The sequence below is a fragment of the Aythya ferina genome, assembly GCF_964211825.1.
Source record: "Aythya ferina genome assembly, chromosome: 1".
NCBI lineage: Eukaryota > Metazoa > Chordata > Aves > Anseriformes > Anatidae > Aythya > Aythya ferina.
Genome location: NC_140296.1, coordinates 152815628 through 152838639, shown reverse-complemented (window position 1 = coordinate 152838639; position 23012 = coordinate 152815628). Strand labels below are relative to the sequence as shown.

Below are 23012 nucleotides of genomic sequence, written 5' to 3'. Positions count from 1 at the left end.
CTGGCAAGAGATCAAATCATTCTCCTTAAAGTCCAAAATAAAGTATGCCAGGCATTTTCTCTTATATTCAGTGCTATTGCAGAGGACACTTACTCTGAGCACAGCACACAGAGCTGTGCTGTGCTCAAGATCAGCTTGCATCTTGCTGATTTCTGCATATTTTTGTAATGAATGTTTGTGTTGTCCTGCCTGCCAGCAAGTGGAAGCAACAACTTCTGTTTCTCTTGACCAAGCACATAGTTTAGTGTGTTTTTTTTTTTTTGTTCTTGTAACATGCACTTTTACAGCAATTATGCCAGGCTCTAGGTCACTTTTATCTTTTGGAAACCCTTTGTGTATATTTAAAAATCATCCAAGTGAACTGCACGCTGCCAACGTGTCAATTTGTCTCGCCACAGCCAGGGTCCTGCCATTACAGAGTGTTAGGAGAAGACTTCTCACCCACACCGCTTTGTCATCGTGGAGCAGCAAGGGGGAAACAGATTTCACTGAGTAACTGCGCAGGGAATGGGTATTTGGAGTGGATTAATTTGCTTATTAAACTGACTCAAAGAAATACAGTAACGATGTGATGCTAGTGCCACTTTTCTTCTGAGACCTGCAAATTGAAACTGAGAAGATGAGCGTGTTGTGCTTTATTAATTTTGTTAAAGGAATTTATGGACTCAATAAATCTCGAGGGAGGCTATCTCCAAATTTGCTTCTGTTGGAGACAGCTGACTTCAGCAATGTTAGGCATTTATGGTATAATTTAATCAGTTATTTTTTACGAGATGGAGGCATTATCCTGGTGTCACAGCTATTTTCCAAGCCTGTAATTGCCTTCTACCACCCTGAAATTTCTCCAGCAGCTTCAGCAGGAGAGGATGTTTTGATTCCTCTTCACATGACTGCAGCGTGGTGTTGCCAGCACTAGTGGATGCTGTATTTTACCCTAGAAACAGTTATATCTCACTTGTGGATGAGCTAGGCTCTTTAAAGAGAATACATGAAAATTAAGGCATTATTCCCACCAATGTGGAAATGACTCAAACTTTTCTTCTGCCTTTTTTTTTTTTTTTTTTTTTTTTTTTTTTTCTTGAAGGAACTATGACGTGGACAAGCTTCTAGCAAATACCAACCTCATCATGCCTTGGAAGCAAAGTCCTCTAAGTCCAAACAAGGAAAGTATTAAACAGTGACTTTTCCAGGCATAGAACTGGGATGAAAAGGTAAAACATATCTTATTTCACTAAGACTTTGCAGGCTTGCTGCTCTGAATGTCTTTGCTCTGCTGTAACGTGTCCTCCCCATATGAGGAGCAGGAGGGTGCGTGTACATATACATATGTATGTGTTTGTCAGTCCTAGATAGCTGGAACCCATCGGAGCTGCTTGCATGGATATCCTCTTGTGTGTGTGTCTAATTAGTGCAAATACTTCCTTGGGTACTGGGTCCACTGGCACATGCTAAATGAGGGCAATCCAGACTCAGTATTTATTTCAGACCTCCAGACCCAAGACGCAGAGCTGGAAAAGGATCAGAAAGAAAGCGTTTGGAAGCAGTCTCAACATATGCTGAAAACTAGAAGACTAAAAATAGCACGTCATCCTAGAGAGGTGATAAAGTGTTTGGAGAAGGATGGAAGATGTTGTGGTTGGTTGAGTGAATTTTTCTTTCTCCTGCTGCCATAGCTCGTCTTCTTTGTTGGCATCCACATATGCCGTGCAAATACAGAAAGATCCTCAAGGGCAGTTGCTCGCATACAGGGAGTATGGAAGTGGGATTGCTTTGCAATTTTTAGTGTTGCTTTTTTGTCAGTTTATCTCCACAGATTCTGTCCCTAAGCCAGTAAGGTCCTTTCCCTGTTCCCTGTTAGAACTGTCCATCATCCTAAGAATGGGTGAGAGGACTTCCTTCCTTTGTCTGGAAGCAGGTCCTCTAAGAGATTTTAAACAATGTTTTGTGTTTTTAGTCTTGCAATTATGATAGTTCAGGATTCTGGATTCTGTAGCATTTTTGTCCTTCTCAATAGGCTTTCTCCAGCATTTTCTCTTTAGGAATTTTAATACTGTGTTTGGTGATGAACGATATGCTGCGTATTTATTCCAACAGTGTCTGGAATTTCCTTCCCTGTCTTTTTTTCTATCAAATTTACATAACTTCCTCCTGAAGGAACACCCAGAAAAGTCCTCTGCCTGGGTAGTTCGGCCTCCTGAGTCGATTTGCAGATGCTTTTACTTTTGATAGAGTTCCTTCAAGGTCACACAGTCATTGTCCTCACAAATGCCTGGGGTAGAAGATGGTTGTTATTCTCATCAGCTTCTTATCGCCAGTTTGCTGTTGAACTTAGTGGGACTTGTGCACCTGTACTGAGTTTCAGAGACTATTACATGCCACTTATAACCATCAAATTCAGAGGAGGAGGACATAAAAACTTACTTTGAGGTATAGACAGGGGAAATGTTTAAGAAGCAGACACACTTCCATTAAGGCTGGTAAAGAAACCATGATAATCCAAGGAAACTCGAGCAAGGGATAAAACAAGAATAATCAGGTTAATCAATCACTGAAGTTTAGAGGTGCAAGACTGGAGATAATTATTGGCTGGGCCATCACTGCAAGTTAAGGCTTTATGTATAGCAAAATCAAGGAAGCACGGTATGTTAAGCCGGCTACAATTCTTCTGAGAGTTCTAAATGTTATTCTAAGCCGAAAATAACTGTGATGAGGCAGTCAATGCCTATCCACGTTTTAGAATTTGAAAAGAAACTGCTCATGATCTCTTCTGGCCACTAGCCTGGCAAACATATGGAATACAAATGGAGCAAGATTGTTTTTTTCTGTGGTTTACATACAAACTCACTTGCAGAAGGAGCAGCAAAGCCAAGAGTAGAAAACTGGCCAAAAGAAGAGCACATCTAGTTCTGCAGTATGGCTGGTTTAGAAGAAAAGCTGCCGCCAGCTGAGAAGCTGAGCTTGAAAGCCTTAACTTTTCCAGACTCATCAAGTATGAAGAAACACTGGAAACACTGCGAAAATCATTTGTTTTTCAAAAGTAGAAGTTCCTCAAAGCTTGTGGGGTGTTCTGGTTTTTGTATTTCTTTTTTAAGAAGAAATGTCTCTAATACCAGTGCTGAACCTCTTCCAAGTGTGATTTTAAAAATATCTTTCTTGTAAAATGTCATTTCTTGATGTGACCAGTAAATTCTTGTATAACCTGGAAATCAAACTTTTTTTATTATTATTATTAGCTGTACATTAAATACATTCTTGTTTCTGAACCATGCCAATGAAAATGCTGCCCTCAGTACAAAACAGAGTAGTGTACTCAGAGTCATTATTCAACTTGCTTGACAACAGAAGCGCTCGGCTTCTGCGAGCTGCGAGCTGGGATATATTAAAGGAAAAAACATTCCATAAATTATACTTTTTTTAGCTGTAGCACTGAAAAACTCCGCTCTTCTGTGTTTGGTGGATTAAGCTGCTTTATTTCGTGTCTAATGTAGATTAATTTTCAATGCTGATATGTGAGTAAGTTGGATAAGCATCGACTTTTTTGGCCATAACAGTTAAGACAATATTTGCAGTACTTCCAGCTTGTTTGTCTTAGGAGTCAGAATTTCTTTGGTGCGAGGAATATACATGCAGTCCTGTGTCCTGCCGCATGGTAGGCCTATCCGTGAGTAATTTTCCTGTTGTAACTCTTTCAGGTGACTTTTGATGAAGATTGAGTCAATTCTGCCATTTCACTTGAGTGAGATGAAGATGATTCACCCACAGACTTGAACCAGCTCTGTGACTGAGCAGTAATTCAAATGCAGGCTTGTCAGTAGCATTGTCAGTGACTTTGAAGACTGGTAACGATTTCATAGGAAATAAAAGTAGGATGAAGAAAGCAGTGGTAAAATTCATCTGACCTTAGAGGTTAACAAAAATGACCAAAGATGTATGTAAGTGCGTGCAATTACCCTTCCCACTTAGCTACATATGTAGGCAGTCTTATTCCATAATTAGCCTGTTCTTCCTGTTTATCATAAAGTTGATTAAGCTAAAGTAGAACAACGTGCACTTACTCCAGAGCAAAAATCTCCATGTGTGGAGTTAGTCAAGAGCAGTTATTTTGGAATTTGCAAAAGCTATTTAGAAAGCTCTCCCAATGTAAAAAAAGGCCTGTATCTCCCAAAGTAGTCATTTCATGATTCAGAGGAGCATATTTCCGCAACTGCATTTTGTTCCTTGTAACAAAGATTTTGTGCAGAATTTCACTCTGAAATTGATAAATTGCAGAAGGTCGCAGCAGCAGCAGCCCTCCTCATAGGACAAATTATTTTGTTAAAAATGAAAAAGGCTGCTTTTTTTTTTCAATGCTACAATTTCATTTCATTTCATTCATTTATTTATTTTTAATATGTTAGCATAATTAGATACATGTTGAGTGACAGATTTTAAAAGACTGAATTTTAAGCTACAGCCAGGATGACTGCTTAATCCATGTCTGTTTTGGTACTGGTCTGCTTGTTAGCTGGGGCAGTCCTTGAGCTTCTTCTAGTTTATCAGCCACCAGTGAAATTTAGCAGTGGATATGTCAGGCACTAATTAGGGACACACACTGCTATGCTTAGAATCTCGTTTATGGACAAAGAGGAAGTACATATAATGCAAAGCCAAGAATTTATTGTTGGTGTAAGTGAAATCTTAAGAGTCTAATGTTTATTGATCCAGCTGTAACTTACAGAAAGAGCAATAATGCAGTTACAGTCCTTCTATAAAATCGTAACTCACTTTTTGGTTTCTATCCCTTTTCCTTGTATTTCACTCCCTCTTCCACTGCTCCTGTGGGTTGCAAGGTTGGTGGCTACATTCTGGTGCGTGTGGGGAATATCGCAGAGAGTTGTCCCACCCGGAGTCCTTCGCTGGGAGAAATATGATGTTCATGGCAGTGGTTTTACATTACATCTCATTTTGCTATGCACAGTGCATATTATGTATGTTAGATACTATTTCTTTGTTTCTACCAAATCCAGTTTTGTCCAGCTCCAGGCCTGCATTTCTTTGACTGATCACCAGTGAGCTGTTTATAGCCACCAATTCTCCAATGCCAAGCCTGTGCCCTGCCTCTTATCATCACTTGCCTGTACTCCTTTGCATCCCATCTTGTCTGCAATTTTCAAGGCCTCTGCTATCACATCAGGCCTGTATTTCTCCACGCTACATCATTGTGCTAGCTGTAAATCTCTCATTCTACATAATAACTGCTTGTTACTGCTATTTTTATAAATTGATGGCTGTACAACACAGATAAGCAGAAGCAAAACAAATTAGCCACAGACACCTGGTCAATTATGGAAACTGCTGTCCCAGCTAACCAAGTAAAACAAAGTTACAAAAGGGTCAGCAGAAGTTCACAGAAAGCAAGCCTTGCAAGCCTCACTCCTGAGGCCTTGCAAATTCACCCTAAATCTGGGAATGGCAATACTGTATTACAGAACTATGTGGTTACAATGCTCTAGCCCCAAAAGGGGTGAGCAGGTACGAACAAGCCCAGGTGATGCATCAGCTTTGGGCAATTATTTTAGAATTGACTGTGCTGGGATTTTGTCTCTTTTGTGGTAGAAGACACGAGAATGCAAGAGTTAGTCACAGTTACTTGACCTTTTAAAACGAGAAGGTAGCTCAAAGAATATTGCACGTTTTTACAAACAAAATTGCATTATTAAGTGAATAATGGAGTTCAAGGGTAATGGCAAGGATAGTCAAGCACTGAAATTGTCTGGTTCTTTATCAAATAAACAAACAAAAAAAACACACACAAAACAAAACAAAACAAAAAACCTCTGGTCAAAGAAAATCCACAACCTCTCCAGGCAAGCAAACATCTGCCAAACTTAGATGATTCTGCTTTGAACTAGATTATCTCCTGATGTCCCTTTCAGCCCTGGTGTTGTCTATTATTGATTTCCTTTTTTTAATCTTGAGAATGTGCATTCTCAAAAATGAAAGGCTTTCTTACATCCTTTGACTTTTTGATGGACTCTGCCAATGATATATTGATGCATGGCTCCAGAAAGGCTGTTAACTGGGTTTAGATTTTGCAAAGCTTAGAAGTGGCCTTGTTTATTCCAGTCTGCATTTTGTATTCTTTTCATAACATCCTTTGTTATACATTAAAAAAATACTTATTTCGCAATCATCTATTAAAATTATCACAAAGAAAATGAAGCTTATGGTGCTTGGACTGCTGTCGCTTACTGTATTTGTATAGTTTACGTACTTATGGATTATTTCTTTCTCACTCAGAAAAATAACTGTGCTTGAATAATCTCATCTGTTTTTTTGATATTAATAAGTTCTCTTTGGCATCTTTGCTTTTCCAGTCATAGCCAGCCTGTTGTGGTCTTGACTTCAGCTGGCATCTCTTTAATATCAGTGGACACAACCACCTAATTCATCATTTCCTCTAGAGCTTTGATGCTGAACCAAGTCTGGACACCCCGATATGCAGAAGAGATCTTTAATTTTATACCATATCCTTAATGATTAACTCAAGGTAAATTAATGATAGCAAAATTTATGACTTTTTAATTCCAGATCAGTCCCAACAGCATGGTGTTCAGTATTTTGTCAAGGCCTTGTCTAAACTTCTAAAGACTTAAACATCACCCAGTTCCACAACACCAACCCTGTTCCTTCCAGGTGTCTCCATTTAATAGTTTAACCGTCTTGGATCTCCAGTCTGGTCTATGAAGCTTGGCTGATCTGGTATCTTGCCAATCCTATCCCAAGAACTGTTGTACATCCAGCTTTAGCAGTTCCTCTTGGTCTTGACCACAGAGAAAGAAAACATAGACAGAATTGTTTCCTGTACATAAATCTCCCATTTATTTTCAACTTTACAGAAAACAAACAAACAGAAAACCACAAATGCTGCTAGAGATAGGAGAGCTGAAGAATATGAAGAAATTGCTGTGTCTTTGCCCAGGAGCATTCTGCCATTCTGAAGCTCCAGGTGTGCCACAGGAATGTTTTAATCTCAAACAAACTGTATGTGAAACATATTCCTATGGAAACCACAAGGCACAGTTTTTCCAAAACAATTCAGACATAAATGTGCGCTCTTGAAGGCTGAATCTTGATGTGTTACATTCTGGAAGGCCAGATATCAGATAATTCTGTCCTGATTAGAAACAGGCATACTGCCAGCTTGAAAGTTCAGAGGAGGCGTTAGTTTATATATTTGACTCTAGTCCATTTGATCTATATAAACCTAAATAAAAACCAAAAGCAAACAACAGAAGAACCACATGATTTCCCTCCTGTTACCATGGATTAAAATGTTTTGTGTGGATGGCGAAGTCAGCTGAATACTTTGCATATTTTGCGGCAGTGGTTTGACTTGGGTCATGCCTTGTCTGAGCTGGGACTATCTCACTTGAGAGGAAATGCAGACAGCAGTGGTGTATCTCCTCGCCACAGCCCGAGCTGCAGCTGGAGTTGCACAGTGAAGGCAGGGGTAGGGACGAGGACACCTTGTCACTTGCCTGCTGTGTAAGGTGACAAAATGCATGGAGTCATTGCACAGCATCTGCTGGGAGCCAAGCAAGCAGCTAGTGATCACACAGTGCTTTGAAGATGTAGGGTGTAACTGGTTATCCAAAGGTGTACTTTGGGATAGAAAATGATCTTCACATTCTGTGCATTCATCGGCTTTTCTAAGAAGAGGAATAATGGAGGGCAGGTTGTTTACTCGTGCATTAGCTGTTGCAGAGCTGTTCAGCAGTGCCAGAAAGATTACCCTCTGCGTGTGCACTCTGTCCTGGAGTAAAAGCATACTTTGTGAAGGAATTCATCTTTAGGCCAAAGGACTGCCTCCCTAAGTGCTCTTCTGGAATAGCTCTTGCAGAATAATGCAGTTTTCAAAAGCTGTGCCAGCCAGTTCCTCTCTACAGACAGAGCCTTAGGCACCCAGAATTAGAATCTAAGTACTTACATAAATAGCTTGATTTTTCAAGCGCTGGCCATGCAGGCACTTCTGCAGTGTTCTGATGGTGGTAAGGGGTTGTGATGTTTTTGTTTGCTTGGTCAGTGTCCTGCTTTGGCTAATACTGGAGACACTGGATGTATTCCTCACTTCTCACAGACAGAAGGCATGGAAATTTTCAAAGTGCTTTGAAACACGTGTGAAGAGGCAGTGTTCTCACCCCTCATAACACTTGAAAGTCCACCAAAACTAAGGGCACTGACCCTGGGATGCCACCAGCTCCTCCTCAGCATGGTGCTGCACTGCCAGCTCATTTCCACACAGCTGAACCGAAACAGGCCATTCGCTTTTCAAAAAGGATCTACAAGGAGATGGGACTGCAAGCCGCTGGAAGTGTTTATATCCTAAAATGCACTTTTCCCATCCTTTTAAAATGACAGATCGCCATGTGCATGACTCAATCTTGTTTTCCTATCTTGTGGCTTCAGGCAAGTCACTTCTCTTCCAGCTTTCAGAAGTGGATGCCCTCTGACGGGCTTTGGCCACCCACCCCAAAAGCACCTGGTGTAGCGGGACGCGTGTAGGGCACCCACTGCGCTGCATCGGACTGCCCGCCCTCAGACCCACCACCGCTGTGTGTCGCGAAGCCAGCCATAAAATAAGGGTAAAACAACATTTCCCCTCGTTGACAAACGCAACAGTCGGTAAATTTTAGAAGATAACACGCTTGAGGCCAAAAATGAACTGTATTTTAGTGAGGGGAGGGGGGGAGCAGCCCCATTCCTGTCAGGAGCCCGCGCGCCTCCCTCAGGGCGGTCCCGCCATTAGCGGCGGGCCCGCGGCTCTCCCTCAGCGGCCGGGGCTGGGTCCCCTCAGCACCCAAGGGTGTCGCAGCCCCTCAGGGAGCTGCCCGGCTCTGAGCAGCGGTTCAGTGACCGTGGTCATCATTTTGAGGGGGGGAGGGGGGGGTTTCGGCTTTCCCAGCGGATTTCTGTGGAGCCTCGCCCCTTTCTGGGAAGGTGAATTTGCATCCCTCGAAAAGGGCAGACGTCGAGGAGAAGCCAAATAAATGTGTGTGTGGATATGTGATTAATCGTTTATTTGTAAATGTGGAATTGCGGCACGGCGCTCCTCAGGAGGTCAGGGGGAGGAGGGAATGGGTCATCCTGCTGCCTGTAACATGGAGGCCTGAACTCAGCTCCTGTCAGATCAGCTGCAATGTTCCTGTCCAAAAAAACATGTTTATTAAACCCAATTTTATGTGCTCAGGCCAAGAGCTTGTCACACCAACAATCTATATCTATTCAAACTAGTGCAGCAAGCCGGTCTTGCCCATGTGTCCTAATGAATAGCTCCAAGGGCAGTAATTACAAGGTTTTGTGGCACCTGAGGCACCTGAGGTGCCACAAAAGCATGTTTCTTCCCAAAGATCCTTACTTCATAATGGATTTGCTGCATTGTCGCAGACTTTCAGCCTTTTTTCTAGTTCACTGCAGTCAGTGGCAGCTGGAATCCTCTGGGCCTTCACTGTACCAACACACCAGGGACAGGAGGACTCAGCACTAAATAGGGTTTTGTTCATCCCTAAAGCTTTCAGAGAGTGTGGTATAATTTCTCGATTTTTCCTTCTAGCCCGCAGGAAGGCACGTGTCTGGGTCTGCCTAGTTTTTCTGCTTTGAGGTGCCAATTGCCTAAGGACGGGGAGTAGGAGAGTGAACCTATGACTTATTAAACCATGGTTGTAGTTCAGGATTATGCGCATTTTCAGGAGGATATTTTTAATGGAGAAGGGGATTTTAATACTTTTTGCATTACTTGTTTTTCTTCCTTCACCCTTTGAAGCTTGGGGTTTTAAAAATCTCTTCAAGTACTTTTTTATTTATTTTACTGTAATTATTTTTCTGACTGGTATAAAGCATGATGTGAAGGCATGACTTCTCATTCCATAATTGTCAGGCTTTTGAAATAAAAACAAAATACATCTTGATGCTATCAGAAATAACTGACATTCTAGGAGTACTTCTATTGAATACTAACAGAAGTGACTCCATCGTATATTAACTCCAAAACCTAAATAATATCATCCTAGCATTATATTTTTTTTCTCGCTTTTCCCATCCTCTGTATACACAAGACTCTTGTAAGAAAATTAAGCAGACCTTAAGTATCCGTTTAAAAAAAGAAAAAAGCTATTTGCAGATATTTATTCTAAATTATCCCATCTTGTATTTTCATAATAAACCCATCATATACTTTTCATGGATTTTGTTAACAAGGATGGGTAAGTAAATGCTTCTGGATGAGGCACTTTACAAAACTTTTGATAAACCATAGCTACAGCAATGAAGGCAGCTCACAATTAAGACAGAAGCAACCTAACAATTTATAAAATCACAAAACTGACAAAATGGGCTCTAAGACCATATTTGTAAGGAACTATTAATTTATCCTACTTTTATGAAACTTAAGGAGGTAATAATGTGCTTTTTAGTTGATCTTTTTATTTGGTAAGTGCCTGTTCTGGTTCTAGGCCTTGTTAATGGAAGTCTCACAAAAAGGGCAGTGAAGCCATAGCAGAATACAGACATGACAAGTTAACCATGAGAAACCATGAAATAAGCTTTCATTTTTGCATAATAAAAGCCTCAGATTTCTACTACCCTTCTTTTATTCTCTTCATGCTTGCATACTTCTTACAGGCATTACCTGCATGTCTTCAGCTTTTGTTGGGTATTCTGAATTGCAGCAAAGAACTTGAAAACAAATATGACTCTGAAGCGTGCCCTCGAGATATATGACTAAGAAGTTGTAGTCTTCTCAATAGCACCTTTTTGTGAGCTTTGGGTCACACAAGATGAGGAAGCTGAGATATTGCATAGACTTTTCCATTACCTGTTCTATCTGCAACTCGACTGACTTTTGATATAAAAATATCATCTTTAACTTCCTTACAGCAATAAATTCAGCTAATGATAAATCACTGAAAATATTCTCACCTCCAAAATCACACTTGGACCCAAGATTCTCACAAGGGAATGAGTTCTCTTCTTAATACCAATTAAACCCTTTCTAGCTAAATTGGTTCATCAGAGAGTAACACAATAGATTTTCTCCTTTTGGTCTGGTAGGACAAAAAGTGGGATAGAGAACCCAAGTTTAAATCCATATGTGATGACGCACTGGGAAGGCTGTGTAGTTTGAGGACATTTTAAAAGTTCCTTCACAGTTACTGACACAATTAATACCCCTCCAATGCTGTCTTTACTTGTGTTTCTCAGTACTGATCAATACTTTATTGCCTGCTCTTTCACGATGAAGGCCATGGAGGATCAAGTAGTCCAAGAAGAATCAGGATACCAGGATGATGAGGTAAATTTGCGATTCATTGAAAAACAGGTGCAGCAAATATCTGAAGGTATTGTTGTAGTGTAATGAATTCTGTGGAGAGACACGATGTCCCCAAAGGCCATCAGGGAGTTCAATGCATTTAAAATTTTGTTACAGTCTAATACCAGGAAAATCTCATTCTCCTAGTCCTTTTACAGTCTTGCTCTTCAAATGCTCTTCGTTAACCTTTCAAAAGCTATGCACAGTTTTTAATGGGATTATCATTATTGCTCTATATCTTACACTTGAATACTTAGTGCAAGGGGATTAGCCATTAATTTTATGCTTCCAAGGAATGGTCATCAGCCTGGAAAGGCTGAAGAACTGTGGGTGAAAGAATTGAGACAATGATCTTAATACAAGTTTTATTAGCACAGCAGAGGATTGCTTGCCTGTGAAGATACACTTTAAGAAGAAAGTGATAGGAAATGTGTAGGCCCTCTTGGCTTACTGTGGGTTATCTTATTTTGGTAGTTCAACAAGATATGTATTATTAGGGGAAATCATTTCAAGATTTACAAATTACAAACACATATACTGAGATAGATGTAATTATGAGAAAAAAAAAAATCTATTTTATTTATTTATTTATTTATTTTTTAGGAATCCTTTTTTCAGGATATTGACCTGCTACAAAAGCATGGAATTGTAAGTATTACCAATGACTTTACCACACAGAATTGTCCACGTAAAGCTATTTTAATGTTATTTCCAGAAGTGTTTACACATTGACACAAATAAGTGAAATCCCTCCTTGCAATAAATATTAAATCATTCATGTGAAAGCAAATTTTGCCTTTGGTGATAAGACAGATTTTCAGAAAATCTCATTCCCAGCAGATTCCTAAATAAAGTGGCAAGATATTCAAAATATTTAGCACCCAGTACTTCTTGAAAAACCAACCAGATGTTAATTTATTTGAAAACTGAGTGATAGATTACTTCCTGTTCCTGCCAATCTCTGTAATTATACCTGCATTTTTGGTTCCCTTGAAATTACTCAGTGGCAATTGTTGCTAAACTATTTTCAGAATGCAGTATAAGGGAGTAGAGTAGAAGTGAAGAAAACATAAATAAGTAGAGAAATAAGCGGATAGATTTCTTCATCAAATATGAATTCCTATAAGTGTTTTCATCATCATCATTACTATCACATAAACATCACCTTTTTACTTGAATTACTGTTATTATGTGTTTGTCCAGGAGACTGACTCATGGATCAGAATGTTCAGTGTTAGAGAAGCAGAACGAGAAGTTGGGTTTGCCCAAAATAATGTAAACTTTAAGATAAATGACTGTAGATGGATACAGAAAGGGATGGCAGGCACAATGAGGCAGCATTTGTCAGCGCTGGAGCTACTGCATTCAGTATGTCAGCAGTGTAATTGTTGACTTTTTTATTGGCAGTTCATTGACAGGGAGTTTTAAAGAGAGTTCTGCAGAAGACTAATGAGATAGGGGGCTGTAATCAGCATGGGACAGAGTAGGAAAAACACACAGATTCTTGTGTTAAAAATTTAAAAAGATGACCAAAGAGGTTGACCTCATGAGCTGGAAGGGAGCTGTATTAGCCTGTCAATATTGAATAAAGCATGCAGAGAACACTGAGGTATGAAGGATCCTGAAAATAGAGGGATGATGACTTAGGCTGTTTTTCATTGTGCATTTTTGGAGACACATCTGGTTTAATAGGAGTTTCCTGATCATTTTTTTTCTCCTTCTTTCCAAGTGGTTATTCCCACCCCCCAGGGTAAGCTGGTATTGTCAGCCGTGTCAGTGAACATATGATGCCCCATACCTATTAAATTCACTTGCTTAAAGAATTATTTTTTGTGGGTTTAGATTTTTTTTCCTAGGACTAGAGAGAGAAGTATTTAATAGACCTGACAATCTGGCCACAAACAGATAAGCAGAACCTAGGCTGTGGTTTGATGTTCAAATGATTTGATAGGTGCTGCGAGCCTGCAGTCACTGCCTAGCGTTCCTATCCCTAGAGCACAATATTGCTGCTTCTGGTACATCTGTTGTTGCAGCCACCCTGTGAACTGGATTTGTGAATCAAGGCACGCAAAATGCATCAGAAGAAAAAATGTGTTTTAGTTTTGTATTTTAAAAATTCCTGATCTGAAAGCATATAACTGGGACAGAGATGCTCCGTAATAGGGTTGAGAGGATCAGGATAAGCAGCTGGTATAAGGGGGCAGGTGTGTCAGTATGTTAAGCCAGGACTACGGCTGAATGCTTCGTAGTATTGAACGGTAGTCTAAGGATGTGTAAATCCTAGCACCTTGGTTGGTAAATACACTGTTGGTGAAAGGTGTATCTGTGAGGGAGAGAACAAGAACTTTTGCAACCAGGTCTGCTACTCAGGAAATTGTAATGTCTTCGTTTGATAACAAAGACAAAGCCACTGAAGAAATGTAGCAGCTGGGAGATGCAATTAAAGTTTCAGTCTAGAAAAATGGTCTTTGCAGGAGTAGCTTGTTGTCTTAATAGAAAAACGCTATGTGAACAACAGTTCAGTGCTTTTTATGTTGCTGATTTTTATATTCTTCTGGGTGGAAGAGTCGTTTTTATTTGTAATTGATTTTACCTCGCCCATCACTATTAATGTAATTATCAAAAAACATCACAGGATGAGAAACAAGCTTCCCAAAGAACATGACTAATTCCTTCCATAGCCCCCCTCCTTTCTTATGTCTTATGTACCCACACACTTCAAATAAACAGAGGATACATCCAGTTCTTATTGTGTGCTTGTTTATTTATTTATTTTTACATTTTTTTTTTAAAGAAATAACTTGGCTGGAGATGGTAAGATGAAGTATTATCCCAAATCTTTCATGTGTTATGTTTTCTAATGAGTAATCTGTTGCATGCCTTTAAATTTCTAGTGATGCCAGACTCATAAAATGAGGTGAGATGAGGCAAAATGTGTCAGTAGGGTGCTGACTGAAGTCGTGCTGTAGCCAATAAATGAAAAACTCTAGTAAGTCCACTCCAGCTCAAAGTGTCGGTTGGATCTGGAAGGTTCCTTGTGTTTTACATTGGACTTGCTGTGAACATGCAGAAACAGCACAGCAGATAGTCCGCTTCGAACCACCCATGCAAGTCAGCTCCCAATTATCCATGATCAGATTACCTGGTTTACAGATTATCTGTGCTGAGGGACCAAGGACAGACTGAATTTGAGAGAGTTTATTGGGTTATGCTCCACGCTATCCAAAATAATCCATACTGTTTCTTTACTACCAGCTTGGATCTAGAAAGACTGGTGCAGAACGGGGACAAGTAGGTACAACTGGACCCAATGTGCCTTTCTCACAAAAGCACCAGGATGTCTCTGCACCAAGATCCCTCACACCAACGTTACTCAAAATTTACTGCTGTTTGGGTGTGAAAAACTGCAGAAGAAAGAGTTTACTTGTAAATCTGTTTCTTTATGAAAATACACACGCCTGAGTGTATAATAAAGTATTTGAAAGGTCTACTTTGCCTTCTAGTTGTTAACTGTCACAAGCACTCATAGACAGGAACTTTCTTTACAGAACGTAGCAGATATTAAAAAACTGAAGTCAGTTGGGATCTGCACCATCAAAGGAATCCAGATGACAACAAGACGGGCGCTGTGCAATGTAAAAGGGCTTTCAGAGGCCAAAGTGGACAAGATTAAAGAAGCTGCAAATAAGCTTATTGTAAGCCACTCACTTTCCTGATCATTTAAATTTATGCTGTCCTTTCCAAAATGCTATGCAGAGTTTCTCTTTACAGAATTTTTCACTGCATCATCAAGATAAATTTGAAAATAATTCTGCCCATTACTCTAAAGGGATAATACTTTATAACAAGCAGACAAATGCTGTGGTGCTTTTCACACCCAATGTGTGTAATTGAGGCTAGGGTGGAGAAGAAGATGCCTAGGTGGGATATCATGCTCTGTCAACAGGTTAAGGCTAAACAAAATAAACATCTCATGTTCTCTTTGGTCTGCCTTAGGAGCCAGGCTTCCTGACTGCATTTGAGTACAGTGAAAAACGGAAGATGGTATTTCATATTTCTACTGGCAGCCAGGAATTTGAGTAAGCTTACCTCTACTTCAGTCCTGCCTTAGGCCAAGTTGTTCCAGTAATCATATTTATTGTCTGTAATGAGACAGAAAAATATAGAAGAACAAATACTCAGGATATATAGATTACCTTGCATTTAGAGCCTCTGCTGGCTCAAAGGTGCCTGACTTTGTACAGTCATTGTAAATAAACAGAGTTTGCAGCCAAAAATCCTGACTGCAACATCACTTTTTCACCTAGTTACACAACTTGCATGTCTCATATCAATGTTGTAAGTCTTCAAGACCTTCCTTGAGATACTTTTATGGAATTTTATCTCTCAAGGATATTTTCTCTCTTCTTTCTTCCCATTTCTTTTCTTTCTATTTTTTTTTCTCTTGCACATACTAAGGAAGGTTTATTATTTTTTTTTTTTTGTGAATCAGTGATCATTTAGAGCCCTGCACTTAATGCATGATGCGAGGGGCTTTAGGATAGAAATAAGTTTTCTTAAAGCAGCAAAAAATTCTTTTTAATTTTCTTCTTGTGATTTTGTGCACTTAACCATCTCATAATACTCTCTCTTCAGTAAACTTCTGGGTGGTGGGATTGAAAGCATGGCAATCACTGAGGCCTTTGGAGGTGAGAAAACCACATTAAGTGAGTATTACTGAACAGACAAAGAACTGCAGAGTAGTTTAGATTTTAAATCAAGCTGCATTACCTCTACCAAACATCACATTGTAATTATAAGACGAGTACCTGCATGAGTGGAAAAAGAAAGATTCCACTTCCTTTAGTGTTTTCCTATTTTTTCTCTTCATTTGCTTGCAGGCTAAGTATGAGATGAGTAATCATTAGACTTGGGGGCATGCTGATTCAGTATGACATACCATTATTAATGCCCTGATGCAATCTCTGTACCTTCTCAGTAATGAAACTGACACAGAAGATACTCTATTTATGCACACTCAGGATGTATTGAATTTCATAAAATATTTTGCGTTCACAATTAAGCTATTATTACAGTAAGTGTGGTCAGTCAGTGAATAACACTTCAAAAATAAGAGTTTGCTAAACGCTGTGGTCTTCCCTTTAGAAAAGATATATTGGAGACTTGTATGAATTGATGTAGTGAAATGAATAAGCTCATAAACTTCTTGATAATTTTACTGAAAATGAAATTGGGCCTGGTCAGTGGACCCAACCATTATTTTTTCGTCTTCCCTCAGTTATTACTTCTCCATAGTTGCCTTGCAATACTTAACTTCTACAGTAAAGTAGAAATTAAATTAGCAGTCAAGTGAGATCAAATTAAAGCATTTTAGATTCTACATTTCATGCAAAATATTTCAACTGTACATTATGTGATTTATATATCTGGATTGAAAGATACAAAGGGTAAAAAAAAAAAAAGTGAATTTTATAGGTGTATGTTTCTAATTGCTGTAAATCCTGAATCTGGCAAACTCTGAAGAAAAAAATCTGTCTTTTTTTTTCTTTTTCTTCATTTAATAGAGTTCCGGACAGGCAAAACCCAGCTATCTCACACCCTTTGTGGTAAGTGTGCTACCTTAAAATGGAGAGCTTTTTTTTTTTTCTTTTCCCACTGAACCCATTTTTTACCGCAATATCAAAATCCAACATATAAAGGTAAGTCAGAATTTTCTATCTCTAGAAATACAGTGAAAAAGATCTCGGTGACTCTCACCTCTTACTGATTATGTTTGGGTACAGAATTCATGTAGATAATTGCTTTTTAATACTTTAAGTTTAGCCATAAGGAGGGAGAAGACCATACAAGAAACAATCCCTGAGCTCTGGAAAAGCAAAGCAAAATACGGATTACAGGGGGACAGGGACATTGCTCAGAAAAGGGCAAAGGCAAGATTCTTTCTCAGCAATGTTTTTAATTTCCTGGTTTCAGAAGGTTTTGCTGAATATGACATTCTGAAAGGGCACTGAAGGGATACTACTGGCTCATATTAACTGGATAAACAAAGGCTTTGGCAGTGCCAGGTAGAGCAGGACTTTGGTTCCTCAGCGCTATCTCACCGTGTAGAAATAGTAGTAACTAATAACTGCTGTAACTATGAGCACTGCTGGATTATAGTTTCTAGGCACTGGACAGGCAAACATTCACTTAAATGAACCCATTGTTATAAAAGGATTGTGGCACCTTCTGGAAAACTGGAGCCTCTTCCGTTTAGTACAATCTAATGGCCAAATTAGTCAGCAGGGTTGTATCCTTTTGCATGAACGATTACAACTGAATGAATTGAGTATTTCAGTTTATTCGCTTCAGAGAAACTAAACCCACAATCAGTAACTATTCAGGGAAGATACATACCCAAAGAATTTTTGATTATATGAATTACAGCTGGAAAAAAAACTACAAAATCAATACCGTTAATTTGGGCAGCGGATTTAGAGGGAGTTTTGTGCATAAAAACTAATTAATAACCCCCTCACCTATTTTCAATATAAAATATGCAGATTTATTGATGTTGCTGAGTTAAACACAATTTTGACACCATTAATTAAATCTCATCTGATCTCCAATAAAGGAAAGTGGTGTGGCTTTCTTTTCAAGCTGGCAGTAAGACTTGAGATACCAGTGATTTCCACATTGATTAAAACTGGTGGCTCTTTGTGATATGGATAAACACCCATCAGATTTTATTAAAAATAATAATAGCATAAGAAACTATTTTTCCCACTTTTTCATGTTGACATTCTGCTTCATTCTAGTGACAGCTCAGCTTCCAGGCCCAAGTGGCTACACAGGTGGAAAGATTATCTTCATTGATACTGAAAACACTTTGTATCTTTGGGGCTGTTGAAAGCTACAGGTACAATGAACTGGAAAGACAGTTCAGTTTGTGAGGAGGTTAAGCAAGCAGGAGGTTCCGGATAGCTCCCTGCATTTAAAACATTATGATGGACACAGAAAGCTTGCAGAGCACAGTGTGTAGTGGCCCACAAGGCAGTGATGTTTCTCTGTCATTTGATCTAATCCAAGCTGGAAAAAAAATAGTTAGGATACAGATTTATTTTTAACTGCTTTTTTGAGATCTAGCATGCTTTCTTAGTAATGGTACATGGTAGGAGGTGACAGATAGATGACAGGTGATAGAAGGTTTGATCCATGTATCAACCCCCCCCCACAAACCCTAAACACAAACCAATTATCATCATAAGCCCAAAACTTTCTTCAGCATATGTGAGACAGCGTGAAAACTCAGTCTTCTTTAGGATCAGAATAAATGCTCTCTTTTTCCATGGACTTATTTTGGAATGGAGTCTTAGTGTTTTCAGAGCAGGCTTTGTACTCAGAGAAATCCTTAACCTTGACTAACGTCAGCCGGCCGGACCGTCTTCGTGACATTGCTGATCGCTTCAATGTCGACCACGATGCAGTACTTGACAACGTGCTGTATGCACGTGCATATACTAGTAAGATCATCATTGCAACTGCCATGATATCTGTGTTTTTTTGTTTGTTTGTTTGTTTGTTTTTCCCCTAAGGCTTCTATTTTACTAGTTCTCAGTTTATTGGGTGAGATTGTCCAGTGAGGATCATAAATAATGTTTTGTTGCCAACAAAAGGAGTTACAAGCTTGCTTCTATTTCTGGGGGTGTACTGGAGCAGACTGGCTCAGTGGAAGTATTCCAGCTCCACTGCACTCCAGAAACTTTTGCAGTTTGCTGCGACAACGCTGCTATGTGTATGACGGTTGTCAGTGTACCATCTTCGTAACAGAAACACCAATTAATGTAACCGTGATTGCCTGAACGTGATCTAATTACATAAATGCTGTACAGAAATCCCCTATGATTTTGTGAATAGAACTTTATAGGGTCAGTTCAAGCACTCTGTCAGAAGACACTGCATTAAAACTTGAAGGAAATCTTAAGTGGGACTTTTATTTTCAGAATGCAATATGAACATGAAAATATGGCGATACAATTTCTTTGTGTCGTTTAATTCAGCATTGAATTCAAACATTTGTATTGGTTTTCAGCTCTCAACACACACACATACCAAAGTTTTCTTCACAAAGCTTTAATCTGCAGCTTTTCACAAAGAAGCTTTATTGCCTGGGCAAGTGGTAACTGAAGCCTTCAGGACAGGCACTGTTGGGTAATGTAGAGGTAGCTTGTTAATGGGCAGTGGACTTAAAACATCTGACAGTGAAAATATAAACAGCGCAGACACTTAAAGTGGAATTTTAAAACTCAGGCTTTTGTTGCTTCCGAGCTCTTTCTGATCCTAATTTCATTTGTCAACCATACTTCCCATCAGGTGAACATCAGATGGAATTGCTCGACTATGTCGCAGCCAAGTTCCATGAGGAAGCTGGTATCTTCAAGCTATTGGTACAAGACACTTTTTTTCTCCTATGCTTTCTGCTTTCAGAATCTACATTTTTTTTTTCCCCACTGAATTTACTTATCCAGCATAATTCCAATGTAGATCATTGACTCCATAATGGCACTCTTCCGTGTGGATTTCAGTGGTCGTGGAGAGTTGGCTGAACGACAACAGAAACTCGCTCAGATGCTGTCAAGGCTCCAAAAAATATCAGAAGGTAAGGGAAACATTGCAAAATGTGGAAAACATGGACTGGAGTGAAACAGTAGTTGTTGGTGGCACAACCACCTCGTAGTCTGAGTGTGTTACCCAATCACACATTGGCCCAGGAATCTTTCTTCACTTTACATATCTGTCAGGTCCCAAAAAGAAATGAAAAAGATCAAATTAATTAAAAAATAATTATTTAAATGTGACAGATTAAGGGGTCTTTGGAATGATTCAACGTTTAGAGTTTTCTGAGAAACGGTGTTAAGTCCTAAATGAGAGGACAGGTTGTGGAACTGGACAAATATTCAGCCTTTCCTCACTTTCTACAGTCTAAATACACAAGAAACACAACGATAAAAAAGATAAAGCCACAGGGAGCAGAGTAGGCTGACTGTGCAGTGCTCTCAGAGATGACGATGAGATGACCAGGATTCTTCCTTTTTTGGAATGTCTCAGAAATGTTGCTGAGGAATGAGTAAATGTTTTTTTATGCAGTAAATACCAAAAAAAGGGGGAACAGGCAGAGGGGCAGAGAAGAGGCCTAGGGCAGGGAGCCAACAGGGAAGACATGAATTGGGAAAGACTCGTTCAGTGGGACTCTGAAAAGTGCTCATTTTTGGCATAAATATTACAGCTGAAGTCACACAGCAGCAGAGTTAGGCTGTCTTCTGACCAACCCCAGCTAGCAGACATAAGGAAGATTTGCTTCTCTTTCTTTTGTGATCTGAAGTGTGGTTCATTAGCAGCCTTGCTCTTACCAGGGGGGGGTGAGAATATTTTGGAGTTCTAATTTGATCTAGCCCGCCTTCTTGGCATTATTTCCTATTGCAGAATATAACGTGGCTGTGTTTGTGACCAATCAGATGACCGCTGATCCAGGAGCAACCATGACGTAAGATACTTTTTCTCCTTTTTTTTGGTTAAATTCTTCTCATCCGTGTTACATACTTAACAGAGATCAGAACTGAGATTGTGTGGAGCCAGAGGCGTTGATATGAAGGTATGCTCCTCATTTCTTTAAATGTTTCAGACTGACCATTGGCCCTTCTGGTGTGATGAATCATTTAAGGATGACACCTATAGGTTTCTCTCAGTTTTCGTAATTTTTTGTAAATGCTTATCTGCTTCCTGGAATGATGGCCTCTTTCACTGTGACTCGAATAAAGAGAACAAACTACAGAAACTATTGAAAACAAAACACATTACTTTCTTGGGGAGAAGTATATAAATGTAGTTTAAGGCGTGCATTTCTTGAGCCTCTTCCATCTGATGAGAGGACAATTATGCCACTGAGCATTGCACCGGGCATTTGAGCATCCTGTCTTGAGGAAAGCGTGTTTCAGTCCTCTTTTGATTTGTTTGCTTATTTATTATTCATTACTGAGTTCAGTTGCCTTGTCTGCCAGTTAATCACACCATTAGCCTATGGAATTTGCACAGTGAATCATCAACATTTGCTTGCTAATTTAGCTTTCAGGCAGACCCAAAGAAGCCCATTGGGGGCCACATCCTCGCTCATGCTTCGACTACCCGAATTAGTCTGAGGAAAGGGCGAGGGGAGCTGCGCATCGCCAAGATATATGACAGGTAAATCACCGTCCCTTCACAGGAAGGAAGCCACGTTACGGGCAGGGGTAAGGTAACAAAGTTTGTGCTGCTGAAATTTAAGAGCCTGTGAAACGATTCATGGTCTCAAATTAACCACGTTTCTGGATGGTACGTTGAGAGAAAATCTGAAAGGACAAACTAATTAGCAGATTTCAAGTCATCTTGCATATCACGTGTCTGAAATTATGCAATCTTTCATCATAAATCCTCCTAGGTGCTCATCTCTTAGAGACTATCAAACGGTCTGCTAAGGCAGGTGGGCCCTTAGCAGGAAAATTCCAGAGCAGTTTCCCTGCTAAGCTGTGGCAGATGCAAGTCTTTAAAAATGGTGTTAGTGAAATTGCACGGAGACACCAGCGTGCCCGCTCAGGAGCTAAGACGTGGAAGTTAAAGTTTGCATAAGCAGAACCTTTTTTTCTCATACACTTTCTCCAGTCCCCTCCTTTGTGGGTCATCTTCAGAGGTGGGTTTCACATTTTGGATAATATCGATCACTTTCTACAGTTTGCCCACAGGCATAAAGAAGTTGAAGTATTCCGTGTTCAAGTATTCTGTGTTGCTTTTACTTAAATTTTGGGGACTGTTCCACAACCGCATTTAACGTGGGGGAAAACCAGAAGTTTCTTTTTTTCCACCCCCAGTCCTGAGATGCCTGAAAACGAAGCCACGTTCGCAATAACTGCTGGAGGGATTGGAGATGCCAAAGAATAGGCAGGAAACGGATGGAAATGTACAGCTGAAAACCTCCTAGGTAGCTGGGATGAAGATCTGTGCAAAGTCACTGACTCCCTGGCTGCATTTTTATAGTTTTGGAACCATTTGAGAGCTTTTGGGAGGACGGTGGGATAAACTCTGCGTGGTTCAGTTTTATTGATCTTAATAGAATTTGGTTCATTTAGGGTCTTCGCTTTTCAAATGAACTTCCAGCAGACAAAGATATAAAAACCAAGCTCGGAAATTCTTCAAAGAATCCTTTTCCTGTTTTATTGTGAAAATCAAAACCGTCTTTTCATGTTTAATATTTTAGTTCCTTTAAAGACATCTCTGAGGTAGTGTAAAATCAAACTGAATTAGAATTAGTTTAAAAATTGACAAGTACATAGAAGATAAATATATGGAAAAGGCAGTGGCTGGAGCAGAAGCCCAAGAACTTGATGGAATCTCGTGTACAGTAGAGGAAAAACAGTTGCTTGAAATATACTTAGGCATTTTTATGTTGACTAAATATATATATTTTTTATTTTTTAAGTACTTTTACTTTTTGAGAGAATGTTGTAAGATAGTTTTTATTAGAGGTAAAAATAATTAAAAAAACACACATGAATTAGAATAGCACTCTACTTCTGTTGTTTTTTTTTTTTTTTCAATCAAATCCTGCTCTCAGCAATCTCACTGATCTTTCATGAGAGAAATAGAACAGATGCAC

At 39.5% G+C, this 23012-nt stretch overlaps 1 protein-coding gene across 10 annotated transcripts in view; it reads left to right on the top strand.

Moving 5' to 3' along the window:
• DMC1 (DNA meiotic recombinase 1) overlaps positions 1 to 22925 on the top strand; it is a 28107-nt gene extending 5182 nt beyond the window's left edge. Inside the window, exons 4-20 of one of the 10 annotated variants that reach the window (XM_084506159.1) lie at positions 1085 to 1211; positions 1486 to 3932; positions 6357 to 6529; positions 8469 to 8624; positions 11239 to 11329; positions 11951 to 11995; positions 14896 to 15042; positions 15344 to 15426; positions 15983 to 16035; positions 16912 to 16953; positions 18145 to 18217; positions 18758 to 18849; positions 19700 to 19773; positions 19871 to 19985; positions 20810 to 20870; positions 21449 to 21565; positions 22228 to 22925. In XM_084506159.1, the coding sequence (XP_084362285.1) occupies positions 11273 to 11329; positions 11951 to 11995; positions 14896 to 15042; positions 15344 to 15426; positions 15983 to 16035; positions 16912 to 16953; positions 18145 to 18217; positions 18758 to 18849; positions 19700 to 19773; positions 19871 to 19985; positions 20810 to 20870; positions 21449 to 21565; positions 22228 to 22297 (1029 nt within the window). In that variant the 5' untranslated portion in view covers positions 1085 to 1211; positions 1486 to 3932; positions 6357 to 6529; positions 8469 to 8624; positions 11239 to 11272 and the 3' untranslated portion in view covers positions 22298 to 22925. Of the gene's footprint in view, positions 1 to 1084; positions 1212 to 1485; positions 3933 to 6356; positions 8625 to 8654; positions 9032 to 11238; positions 11330 to 11950; positions 11996 to 14895; positions 15043 to 15343; positions 15427 to 15982; positions 16036 to 16911; positions 16954 to 18144; positions 18218 to 18757; positions 18850 to 19699; positions 19774 to 19870; positions 19986 to 20809; positions 20871 to 21448; positions 21566 to 22227 lie in introns of those variants that run through there. The other 9 variants (XM_084506158.1, XM_084506157.1, XM_084506155.1 and 6 more) reach the window with 9 other exon arrangements.
• Positions 22926 to 23012: the final 87 nt, after the last annotated feature.